Raw genomic sequence first — 13178 nt, 5'->3', positions numbered from 1 at the left:
GGGCGCACTTACGACCCGGCCGTTCGCAACACACCGTTTGCTTCACCGCATTACAACAATACGTTGCGGTGAAGTTATTGTGGGCGCATATACACACACGTTACTTCATCCCAACTTTGTACAGAACCCCACGTCCCATTGGTAGACCTAAAAGTGCGAAAAACGGGCAGTGATGCAGCTGAACATTACAGGGCACCGTATTAAGCTCCATCTCACTGTCCTTATAGCACCCTTAGTACTAAAAATCCTAAAACATCTACTCTGCGCTTTAGCTCGTGATATTCTGGCAGACCATGAGATGTCACTAGAGCTTTTTAAGGTCCACAGTACTACGGTATAATTGTAAAGTCCGCGGCAAATCACACGAACTCACGGACAGTGCACTAACGCTGAACTCGATCGAAAGCGTACGCTGCCTCATTTCAAGGACGCGTCAACAGCTGTGAGCAAACACCACCTTAAGCACTATATCACTTATGTAACTGAATTCGTGGCCAGGAACACGTACGATACCTCCGCCTTCAACGCCCGTCAAGTAAAGGTGCATGTTCGATGGGATGACCCTGCCGGAAAGAGCGGACAAGGCGACGTTGCTGTACAGGGCCGGTTCGCAAACTGTGTCGACGAGGCGCTACTCCACTCCAGTATTTCAATCGTCAGCACCACCGAATTCTACAGAAATATGGGTCTCGCACCACCAGAGCTCACCAAGACGAAAAGCCGACATGCCGCACCACTAGCACTGCATGACTTTTCGCCAATAAACACTGAACCCAGCGCAGAGACGTCACACAACCAGCGGTCGGCATCTGCCAGAGAGCAGAAGCGCCAAGGCGTCACTTGGCGCCCCCGTCTGCATTCTCGAAAGTCCCTAAACGATCCTGTCTGTAGGCAACTAGGATCAGGTCACGTGAGGAATTTTTGTACGACATATAGACGCATGCACGTCCATGGCGTCCATCCGATGCCCTTGGTGTTCACCGCTCGATATCGCAGTGAAAGCCGCAGCAGGTCCAGCGCTGAGAACGCGAAGTCATCACGTGGTCACGTGGGTTCTCATGACTCGAAGGACCGTTCAGCGGCGCCACTTCCTCCTCATTGGCAGCGCCGTCACGTGCCCAATGACGCACGCAGTAGGCACAAATTTTATCATCCAAAACCGTGGAGCCGGCGTGGTGCCGGGGAAGCGTGCTTCGGAGGCACACCCCGGAGGCACGGTTTCAATATCCACACCAAGCTGAAAATTTTCCAATTCTTTTTTCGAAGCTATTCCTTTGCTTTGTTTACAGGAATCTCCCTGAGAAGTTTGATGTCGATCCGAGTCTTTCAAGGTGTAAACCTTTGGTGGCTCACGAGTGTGCGGGCGCAGTCCGTGGTGGACGCAGGAAAGCGCTGATCACCGGCGAGGGGAGTAACGAGAGGAGGCACCACCGGCAACAGAAGCAAGGAGAGGAGGCGCCACGCCAGTAGCGCTGTACGAGTGGGCACGTGGGAGAACGCGGACATGCGCGTGGCGGTGCGCGCACATCGGCGACAAACCTTGCAGCCAATATGGCTGTGATTGCATCCCATGCTCATCCCATCCCATGATGGAAATATTGCACCCACGCACGCAAAAAACACGGCGATATTCTACCGATAAGATGGGGAATAGGCCAACTAAACGTGGGGTAGTTTTTTCTGTCGCCACAGTGAGAGCTCTAAGAGACTTCTGAAGCCTCAAGCAATAGTGCCCCAATTCGATAGATTTGACACACACACACACACGCACACACACACACACACACACGCACACGCACACGCACACGTACACACGCACGCACACACACACACACACACATGCGCACGCAAGCGCACGCACGCACACACACGCGCACGCACGCACGCACACGCGCGCGCACACGCACGCACGCACGCATATAAATGTATTTATATTTATATATATGGTCTTTCCCAGTCGTAGGCGCACATTGGTTCGAGCTATGCATCGATCTCGTGGCATCAGTCCTGGCATTTGAACCTTTACCCATGAGGCCTGCGAGCGGCTGAGCGTTATCGTCTCTGTAAATATCAATGTCTTGCCGAATGCCTGCTATATGGTCTGTATCTTCAATTGCAGCTGCTGCAGTGGAGATCCGAGGCGGCACCGACGCAGACGGGGTCTTTAATGACTTCGAAAACCAGGAGCTGTTGACGAGCGTCGTCAAAGGCAGCCTCGAACCCCTTCCCGCCGGCACCAAACACAGAGTGACCATCAGCCTGCCGCGTCATTGGGGGCCGGCTTACCGTGGCAACGATAGCTTCTACCTGAAGGCGTACTTGGCTGCGTGCGCTGTTAATGCTGATGGGCTGAAGTCGGAAAGGTCCCGCGTCGTTGAAATGGCGTTCAATATCGAAAACATTACCGCCCAATTACCCTCTGCAGTAGCTGACGCCCTCACGCCGACAAAGCCTTCCGCGAAGGCCAGCCCAGCGACGACCACTACAAGGCAGGCCAGGACCGATCCTCCTCTCGATCCGGCGACAACCCCCACTGCAGAGGTTCATCATGAAGGCCAGACATCCGTCTTCGTTTGGATCTTGCTGGTGGCAGTGGCTTTAGTCGTCGTTATGGCAGTCATTATTACGCTGCTGCTCAAGATCAAATCGGACTACAGTGATGAAACTAACACCAACACAAGGGAGAGGACAAGAGAAACCATGCCAAGGTAGTGCCGCACGTGGCAATTCAGGGCAAAATAAATCATAAGGCAAGCCTGGGCATGTGAGACGTTATCTATGACATTATTAATGCGAAAGCCTTAGATGGTTCGTAGGTCGAAAAATCCGATGTGTGGTGTTATGGCACCCAACTTCATAGGGCGTCGAATCTACGACCTTTGGTATTAATTAGGGCGAATCATGCCATCAATTTCCTTATAAGAAAGCGTGAAGCCGAGGCGAAGAAGCCTCAGCATGACCTGTGGTGTTAATTAAGGGAAAGCTAATTAAGATAGAGGTAATTAAGGCACTCGAGCCTTTGGAGAGAGTCGAACCCACTTGGACATGTGGGCGAACCAGACAAATTTCTAAATTGGATTACGATCGACATCGTGAGGATTAAAAGTTCCACCAACTACCTTTGCTGCCAATTAAGGCGAAGTGAATTGAGGCACAGTTGATTAAGGCACTCAAACCCACGACCTCTGGTGAGAGAAAACAATAGGAAGTAAGAACGCATTCGAATGAAAATGTCAAGTAATGTAATAAATGTCTCCTTTCGCCTTCATCTTCTTTAGGGTAGGCTAAAGTAACTGTCAACTTTTATTTGGCTAGGAGGTGTAAGTTTCTTTTACAACCTCCCGATCAACTTTTTGTTACCTTAGATTTTTGTTATTCATTTCAACCAATTTTCTCACACACGGTAATGGCATTTCTATTGTTGCGCTTTTGCAACACATACGAGAAGCTACCGATTATTTTACTGGACGACACCAACCAGGGGTTATTTATTGCCACTTGTGACGTGACTGTCTGACTATCAACACAAACGCAGTAGTGCAGCAGTTGGCGCACAGTGGTAGCACATACTCTTCCTCCTGAGCAAGTCGCGAGCACCAAAACTTACGTGACAACTTGCATGTGTGATAACACATGGCCTGATTAGTCATTCTGATTACTTCATCACACATGACGAAAGCAGCATTCGAGGTTTTCCATACGAAAATCGCTTGATACAGGTGAAGCACCACGAATTTTGATATTATTATCCTGTACTAAGCCATTAAAAAAATCGCGTCGTCTATACATGATTTATTTATCGTTAAATAGGGCAGATTTTAGGGAAAATGATACGTTAAAGACTACTTTCTGACGTGGTGAGTGAGAGGATGCGTACCTTAAGCCTTCTGCCTGTGTGACGTTTTCAAATACGCTGGAATTACGAAAACGCATGTCCCCAATTAATTGAAGGCTAAACAGGGAAAGAGAAAAACTAATCGGAGAACCTGTCAATGAAGTCTATTCAGCACGACTAAAGATGAAGATGCACCTTTGTATTAGTCCAGCTAACTTCAACGTAGGAAAGCAACTATTGCAATTTGAATTTTTCTTGCCTTTCACTTTTTCTTTTTTTCGGTGCAGTGTTCATTCTGCCTAACGTCAGCTTTTACAGCGAAGCTTCATACAGCTACCTTCCGGCGGTGGTCGATCCGTCCGTCTACGCGTCGCGTCGACACGAAACAGTGTTTAATCTCCAGTTTCTCGCGAATACTCTGCGACTCTCAATCTAACGTGGTTACCTTGGGAAAACAATCATACTTAAATTGGCTACCAAGACGACTCTATCATTACGGCGGGTTTCATTCACTTGTCGTATTAAGTTCACAATGTAGTTGTAAAACGTTACAGAATTCCCGTCTGCTGTCAATACTTGGCCGTCTACGGAGCGAGTATGGTTACACAAAACGGCTGTAACTCTTGCTTTATTAAAACTATCCTGACGCAAACTATATGAAAATTAGCTCCTAAGTCGACTCTAGCATCACGCTGAGTTTCATCTACGTTTCTTAATTACGTAGTTCACAGTGAAGCTGTGAACTACGTTCCCAGAAATTCCCGTCTGCCATGCGGCGGTACTTGCACACGTCACTACTTCATAAAAGAATAAGAATAAATCACTGCACAGTCAAAAGATGTATTCTTTGTCTGTGTCCTTCAGTAATAATATTAATAAAAAATAACGATAATGCGTATACATACAGAGATGCGTTGATTGAGGTAAAACACACCACAGGTTCGCTGCTCCTCCTCCTTCACAGTGGAAGGGCTGGTGAATTTTGCTATCAATAGTGAAACTGTACAACCCGGATGTCGGTAGACATTGGCTTGCTTAAAGCCAAAATCATTATCAGTTGCGCTGCTGGATAGGTATATCTTTGCACATGCATAAATAGAGAGGGTGCCGCGTGCCATGGACAAAGCGAACGATCCCGGTGAGGTGTACGAACCGATACATATAGTTTCTCCAAGAGCGGCGTTCCTTTTTGTAACCTATTAGTGGCTACATATTAAGTAAGCAAAGGATATCACTCAAGTATACTTTATGCTTCTTACGAGAACCATGTGGTTCCAAAGCTGTGCGTAGAACATCAACCCCATTCAGGATGGCTTTTGGAAAGGGATTATAGAATGGGCTGTTGGCCTCCACACAACACGCCGTATTTGCACCCTCTTTTCAAGAAAGGTGGTCACCTCTACATACTCCGAGATGCACGACGAGTCATCCTTTGGCGATAGCACAGTTCTTGAGTACCTTTCGTCTGGTCAGGGTAATCGCCCGTTACGCTATGTGAGTGTTGGATATGCCAACCACCGTGGATGCATCGCGGTGCTGAGGCAGATAGAAGGACGGCAAGCCTAGATCTGGAAGGCGGTGACTGCAAAGTCATCTAGGATCTAGGCTTGCCGTCATTCCTTATGTGCACCGTGTTTCCGATACCATTATGAAAATTTCGGCCAAGGCCGGAGTGAGGGTAGTGTGCAATGCCGCTAATAAACTGAGCGGGTTTTACAAGAGAGTCAATAGGGAGGATACTGTCGCGCGCAAAAGCTGCTGTAAGAATCATGTTCAGAGCTTTGTTAACTGTACAACGCAGGCCGCCTATAAAATCCCGCTTAATTGTAAACGTTGCTATGTCGGGCAAACGGGGAGGTGCATTAAAGATCGCCTGCGCGAGCATGCCGCTTCACAAAAAGGAAACCCGTACATTCATCCAGCTGCGCACTGTAAGACGTGGGGTTGCACCCCGATCTTTAACAAGTGCGAAATAATCGGCAGATATAGTGAAAAGCGTGGGCGGGAAATCTTTGAAGCATACCGTATATTCAGAAGTGGCGATGCGTGCGTCAGCTCTGCGTCCCTCTCGCTCTCAACAAAAGAAATTGATTATCTTCGTGCCTGACACTTATCCTTCTTATCCTTCTTTTTCTATTCTTTATGTCACCTTCATGATGTATTTATATGCTGCTTCTGCAAATAAAGCATTTGGTTGCTAGTCAGCGCTTTGTCCTGTTTACTCGCTCGTCCTGTGTTGCGCTGTTTCTGCTTTTATTGTAAAAATGAATCAGCCAGCCCCATTGAACAAACTGCTAATGCATATTACTGCTGTCCATAAAATTGACGTCTGCCTAACCAGAATGCGTGTCAAGAGCTCAAGTATTACTAGGATCACGAACAAGAACGTTTGTTCGCTTTTTTATATAGGCTAGGAGTGGTCACATTGTTATCGAAGTTATCACACTGTTAGTGATCGTGTTACCGTCAGCCAGCTCACCTCCCCCTCTTTCCCCTTGCTCGCGCGGGAAGGCGGCACTAGTGAAGCCACCATCTTTCTCTTCTCACCCTCGCACACTTTCACTCGCACCTGAAGCGCAAAGTTCGTGCACCGCGGTAGTATCTTTTCGCACTTGGACTTTATACAGAACATGATGCGGCTCCACTTCGGCCGTCGAGCCGCGGGCGATGTGAAAGCTGCGTTGGCAGCAGTGTTGCGGAATGGGTGCCCCCATTCTATTACAAATCCATTCCGGGGAATTAGAACGTGCCGCATTTCCATTCCTTTCAATTCATCGGAACTAAAAAACTTAGCCAATTCCCACTCCGGGAGTGACCGGGCAGTTCAGTTCTATTGCTGTAATTCCTCAACGTAGGAAAGGCATCTGGTTAGTTTGATCGAGTTACCGATGAACGCACGATAAAGCTCATGTTGTCAGACATGTTAAGAACTGCAGAAATACGCAAAACACGTTACCAAAGTCGAATGATAGTAGCTTGGTTACATATATCGTGCAGTACAACTGCCCTACTAGTTCCCATAGGGGGCAGTTCTCGCGGTACATATAGTATTTGCGTGGTCGGTATGTCTTCACAGCTTGTGATGTTTTAATATTGTTTAAGCTTAAATGTGTTAGTAATGCTAACATGACGACAGAGCGAATTTTCGCTCAGATGTCCTCGTGGATTTTAAATGCTGCATTAAAGGTAGCAAGCAGTGCAAGGTGCAAAGAGAAGCTTTATTTTGGTTTTAGTCATCGAAATTTTCCAACAAAATGTAATGAGCTCAACGGGCGCTTCCCTGTTTAGTTTTGAAAACCTGAAGTGTAAATGATGGCTGCTTCAACAGTTAGTTCTAAAAAAAAGTGAGATAAAACAGCTGCTTTCTACATGCTTGTGGCACATCACAAACATGAGCTGCTCGAAAGAGGTGCTTGACAGCCGTTTTCACTTAACTGTCACTATCAGGGATGCCGTAGAAAACACGCGTTCCCCGTCAGCTGACGTCTATATCACAGTGGAAAGTACCCTTGCGAGGCGGGAAAGCAAGCGAAAGCGCCTAGCGTTTGCTTTCCAATAGGTCAAGGGCTTAACCGTATCTGCGCAAATCCCTCTGTATGGTAAAGAGAAATTTCCCCTGCAAATGATGCAGGCATATTGTCTTGGTGGGCATTTTTATTATGCCTGATGTTTTCGAACGCCAGTATGCTTGTCCCCGCTTCAGGGTCTGCATTCGGTACAGTGCTAGCGCTATACTGTCCTAACAGAAGAGGCCTCCTCCCCAGCACAGCATAACGCATCAGCTCGGCTGTTGAAGCTGCACACCAAGAAAACTTAAACCGTGTGTCTAGGCAGGCACCCATAAAAAAAAAAAAAACACGGTCGGTCCACGGGCTTGCCAGCCGCTTCTCCAGGTTACGCTGTATGCCTTGAGCCGCCTCTTTGCAAAGATTTCCGTGAGGGAAACTTCGATATCTCGCAACACGGAGAGCAAGAGTTCGGTGTCTCCTGCAGCAACTCCGTGGCTTCCTGTACAGAGCAGAGAAGATCAATCAAGTCTGTCGCCAACCTCAGTTCATATTGTCACGAGTATAAAACTATTTACACGTTGTATTTACAAAGCGTATATACACAGCTGCCGAGAATCCCGAGAGACTCTTGCCACTTCGTCCTCATCACCGTCGACGACCTTGTTCTCTTTTCCCACCGTAACACGAACCCCGACAGAAAAATCACCATCGCGGTGCTTCAGACGGGGCCGTCGGTACGGGCATAGTAAGGTCTAAGCCGAGAGACGTGTACGGCGTCAGGTGATGTGGAGCCGGGTGGCATGTCGGAGTTCACGGGGATTATCTCGCAAGTGACATTGGTCACTTGACGTAGAACACGGTAAGAGCCTTGTAGCATGGAAGAAGTTTCTCGGAGAGCCCCACTCGGCGGCAAGGGAACCAAAGTAGCACGAGAGGGCCTGGTCAAAAATATGTGTCACGATGGCGGCGATTGTAGGCGTGCCGTTGAGATTCCTGCGATGCCAACAGACGAGTACGGGCAAGCTGGCGCGCATGGTCAGCATGGGCGATGGCGTTGCGGGCATACTCGGTCCTCGAATTCTCTATGGAGGGGAGTGAGGTGTCCATCGGTAGGACAGCGTCATGACCGACGAGTAAGTAAAAGGGGGAATACCCAGCGGTTTCGTGGCGTGATGAACTATAGGCGAACGTGACATAAGGGAGAGCCACATCCCAGTCCTTGTGGTAGGGTGAAACGTATTTCGAGAGCATGTCTGTAATGGTCTGATTAAGTCGCTTAGTAAAGCCGTTGGTCTGGAGATGATAGGAGGAAGCCAGCTTGTTGCTTGGTAGAACATGAGCGTAGTATGTTGGCGATGACTTGGGAGAGGAAAGTGCGGCCGCGGCCAGTAAGGAGCTGTCGTGGGGCGCCATGTACTAAAATGATATCGCGGAGGAAGAAATCTGCGACGTCAGTTGCGCAGCTCGTGGGAAGTGCTCAAGTGATGGCATAGCGCGTCGCGTAATCAGTAGCGACAGCAATCCACCTGTTGCAAGAGCTGGACTCGGGGAAAGGGGCAAGGAGATACAAACCCACGCGAAAGAAAGGCTCAAGTAGAATGTCGATCGGCTGTAAGTACCCGGCAGGAAGCGTTGCTGGCTTATTGCGATGTTGACAGGGGTTGCAAGCAGATATATAGCATCGTACGGAGCGAGCGAGGCCGGGCCAGTAGAAGCGGTGGCGCACGCGATCGTAAGTGCGAGCAAACCCAAGGTGTATGGCAGTTGGGGGTCCTGAAGCACGGTGGAGCGGAGGTGTTCAGGAACGACAAGGAGAAGGGGAGGACCGTCAGGATGAAAACTACGTCGGTACAATATTGGTACAACACGATAGGACAATATTCCGTCGTTGAGGACGAAGCACCATAATGATGGATCACTAGGAACAGATTCCATTCGGTGAATGAGAGTCCTCAATGTAGCGTCACGGCATTGCTCGTTGGCCATGTCCAAAATCTGGAAAACGGAAAGAACACTTGCGGAAGCGTCCATGTCGGTGTTGGCGGGCGTGTGTACAGGGTAGCGGGACAAGCAGTCGGCGTCCTTGTGTAGGCGACCAGACCTATATACCACCGAATAGGAATACTGCTGCAGCCGCAAAGCCCATCGTCCAAGCCTCCCTGTGGGATCTTTTAAGGACGAAATCCAACAGAGGGCGTGGTGGTCCGTTACAATACAAAAGGGCCTGCCGTGTAAATAGGGGCGGAATTTCGCCACTGCCCACACAACGGCCAAGCATTCGCGCTCGGTAATAGAGTAGTTCCTCTCCGCAGATGACAAAAGACGGCTAGCGTAGGCGATGACACGTTTATGGCCATGTTGAACTTGTGCCAAGACGGCACCGATTCCGTGGCCACTGGCATCGGTGCACACCTCTGTAGGGGCTGAAGTAGCGAAGTGTCCTAAAATCGGTGGGGTTGTGAGTATGATGGTAAGGCGAGAAAAGGCGGTGGCCTGAAAGGGTCTCCATGAAAACGGCACACTTTTCTCCAGGAGATCTGTGAGAGGGCGGGCTATGGTGGAAAAGTCTTTAACAAAGCGGCGGAAGTAAGAGCAAAGGCCCACGAAACTTCGGACATCTTTTGCGGACCGTGGAACTGGGAACTCTTTCACGGTGCGAATTTTCTCTGGGTCTGGTCGGATGCCAGTCGCATTGACAACATGTCCAAGAACAGTAATCTCACGGTGGCCGAAGTTACATTTCTTGAAGTTGAGTTGTAGACCGGCCTTGCGAAAAACGGCAAGTACAGCTGAAAGGTGCTCAATGTGGGTGCTGAAGGAGGGCGAGAACACAATAACATCATCTAGGTAGCACAGACAAGTCGACCACTTGAATCCTTGGAGTAATGAGTCCATCATACGCTCAAAGGTAGCCGGAGCGTTGCATAGCCCAAAAGGCTTAACTCTGAAGTGGTAAAGACCATCAGGCGTTATAAAGGTGGTCTTTTCACGATCGAGATCATCGACAGCGATTTGCCAATATCCAGAACGCAGGTCGATAGACGAAAAGTACGAGTGCCCCGTATAGGCAATTAAGGGCGTCATCAATACGAGGTAGTGGGTAGACGTCCTTCTTCGTGATGCGGTCGAGCTGGTGGTAGTGGACGCGGAATCGCCATGAGCCGTCCTTCTTTTTGACCAGCACGACAGGGGACGCCTAGGAACTTGACGATGGCTCAACGATGTCTTTCGCTAGCATCTTGTCTACTTCCGTTTTGATGACGTGACGCTCCGAAGCTGAGACTCGGTAGAGTCGCCGATGGATGGGTGGATTATCGCCTGTATGGATACGATGTTCGACAAGTGACGTCTGGCCTAAGGGTCGGTTGTCCAAGTCGAATATATCCTTGTATGAAAGCAATAGGCTGCAGAGCTGTTCAGTCTCCGTAGGAGTGAGATTCGGGGCACTCATTTTTCTAATTTTGTTGTCAGTACATTTGTCAGACCGGAAAGGCTCACAAGAAGCGTCGACGGCAAAAGTTTCAACACAACTAACTATTAAAGCAGTGATCGTAGCCAGGGTGATATCTTTAGACAGAATTTCCTTAGCGAGCCCGAAATTCACCACAGGGAGATACGTGCGATTGTCTGTGACCCGCAGGACTGTATGCGGGACAGAAACGTTGTGGGCGAGAACGATAGCAGTTATGGGAGTGGAGATGTAATCACCATCAGGCACTGGCGTAGAAGGCGACAATTCGATGTGTGTCAAACCCTGTGGTCGAACGTGAACAAAATCAGTCGGTCTTAGGCGAATTTCGTGTGGTGTCGGAGGAACGTCCAGGTCAAGACGCACAGTACTTGAGGAACGGTCGATGAGCGCTCAATGGGCAGAGAGGAAGTCTAGGCCTAGTATCAGGTCATGGGGGCATTCGTCAGGCACAGTGAAAAGGACGACAGTATGGCGGCCGGAAATGCTCACACGTGCAGTACACATTCCGACCACGGTCACCATGATAGCGTCGGCAATTCGGACGAACCGAGTAACGGCAGGCGTAACAATTTTCTTTAAATAACGGCGTAGGTGGCTGGTCATAATCGATATGTGTGCTCCTGCATCTATGAGTGCTGTGACAGGTGTGCCATCAACTTCGACGTCAAGAAGGTTATGTCTTGTAAACAGCGTCAAAGGTAGATTTTGCGGCGAATAAAGCATTGCAGCACCACCTCGAGGTGCCGCATTGCCTACTTTTCCTGCTGGGACGGTCCTGGGTAAGTCGGCGAGGGCGAGCGGTGAAGCTGGGGCGGACGTGACTGGCGACGTTGAGGTGAGGGCGAGCGAGCATAGCGGCTCGTCGAGGAAGTAGCGTCGGAAGCGTCGTAGAAACCACATGGTGAGTAACTTCGGGGTGAACTTGAATTACGGAATATGTTTCGAGGAGGGGATGGCCAACGGCTCCGGCAGTGGTGGGAAACGTGGCCGACTCGGCCGCAGCAGAAACAGATCGGCCTGTCGTCAGGTGTACGACAGTCTGATGGATTCCTGGTATTGCAGGGATAGCGGACACCGTGAAGTAGACTGCGATAGGACCGAGTCATCGAAGCAGGGCGGGTGTCACGGCGACTCAAGGAGCAGCCACTGGGAAGACACATATTAGCGATTTCGTGGTGAACCACGCACTGGATCAGCGATATCGTCTCAACAGTGTTGTTCCAAGACGTCTGTTGAGGTGTGGCAGGAAACGCTGCTTCGAGTTCGCGGCGTACAATTCGGGTCAAATTTTCGCTTGGAGGTGGCGAGCGAGATTGGTCGGTGGGGTCTGTACAAGAAGAGGTCGCTGCAGTATTTGGAAGCCGCGTAAACTGATTGTTTACACGGTGACTCTTCGCCTGCTCGAAACGGTGGCATTCCTTCATGATGGCGTCGACAGTCGATAAGTTTCTGAAGAGCAGGAGGTTGAATGCGTCGTCCGCGATGCCTTTGATAATGTGTCCACCCTTCTCTGCCTCTGGCATGGACGTGTCGATTTTATAACAGGGGGCTAGGACGTCCTGAATGTAGGAGACATACGACTCGGTAGCAGTTTGGGCACGCGTGGTGAGTTGTTGCTTGGCGGCTAGTTGTCGAGAGGTAGGATTACAAAAATGTCGGACAGCTTTTCTTTGAACGAGTCCCAGCGGGTCAGCTCTTCCTCGTGTGTGTAAAACTACGTTCGCGGTGTTCCGTCGTGGTACAACACGGCATTGGCCAGCATTATGGTCGGATCCCACCTGCTCACCTTGCTGGCGCGCTCATACATCTTCAACCATTCTTCCGCGATATACCATCGAGGCCGGTGACCTTGCCGGGGTCTTGCGGCTGAGGTAGAGCAACGTACTGGGTATGCGTAGTCGGCATTGCAGCTGCAGATGCGGTGCTTTCCACTGAAAGCATCGTCCCAGGCTGGGTGACACGTCCGCTGCGGAGCTCCGTGGCGAAGACGCGTACCCCGCACGTCCATCAAAATGTCACGAGTATAAAACTATTTGCACGTTGTATTTGCAAAGCGTATATACGCAGCTGCCGACAACCCCGAGAGGCTCTTGCCACTTGGTCCTCTTCACCGTCGACGACCTTGTTCTCTTTTCCCACTGTAACAATGTTTAGACAGTTTAGCCGTCTTGCACACGCGCAGAGTTTTTGTCAAGCCTGGATGACTCGAAAAAGTGGGAACGAGCTTTAAGAGGATGTTGCGGACTATCAGCGGTGTTTATATTCCACCAACGCGTCCACACACCGCAGCTTTATGCCTGCGTGCGGAATAGGCCAACTAAAGAAGAAAAAAATATAGGCGAGAAAAATTCAGAAACAAGGG

General features: G+C 49.7%; 1 protein-coding gene across 1 annotated transcript in view; it reads left to right on the top strand.

Moving 5' to 3' along the window:
- The window catches only part of LOC126527807 (calcium-activated chloride channel regulator 1-like), a 58631-nt gene extending 52592 nt beyond the window's left edge, over positions 1 to 6039 (top strand). The window contains exon 5 of the mRNA XM_050175661.2: positions 2120 to 6039. Coding sequence (XP_050031618.2) covers positions 2120 to 2712 — 593 coding nt within the window. The 3' untranslated portion in view covers positions 2713 to 6039. The remainder of the gene's footprint in view (positions 1 to 2119) is intronic.
- The last annotated feature ends 7139 nt before the right edge of the window (positions 6040 to 13178 follow it).

This window comes from Dermacentor andersoni, chromosome 9 (assembly GCF_023375885.2).
Source record: "Dermacentor andersoni chromosome 9, qqDerAnde1_hic_scaffold, whole genome shotgun sequence".
Taxonomy (NCBI): Eukaryota; Metazoa; Arthropoda; class Arachnida; order Ixodida; family Ixodidae; genus Dermacentor; species Dermacentor andersoni.
Note: the sequence above shows the minus strand (reverse complement) of the source record. Positions and strands in the feature narration are given on the sequence as shown.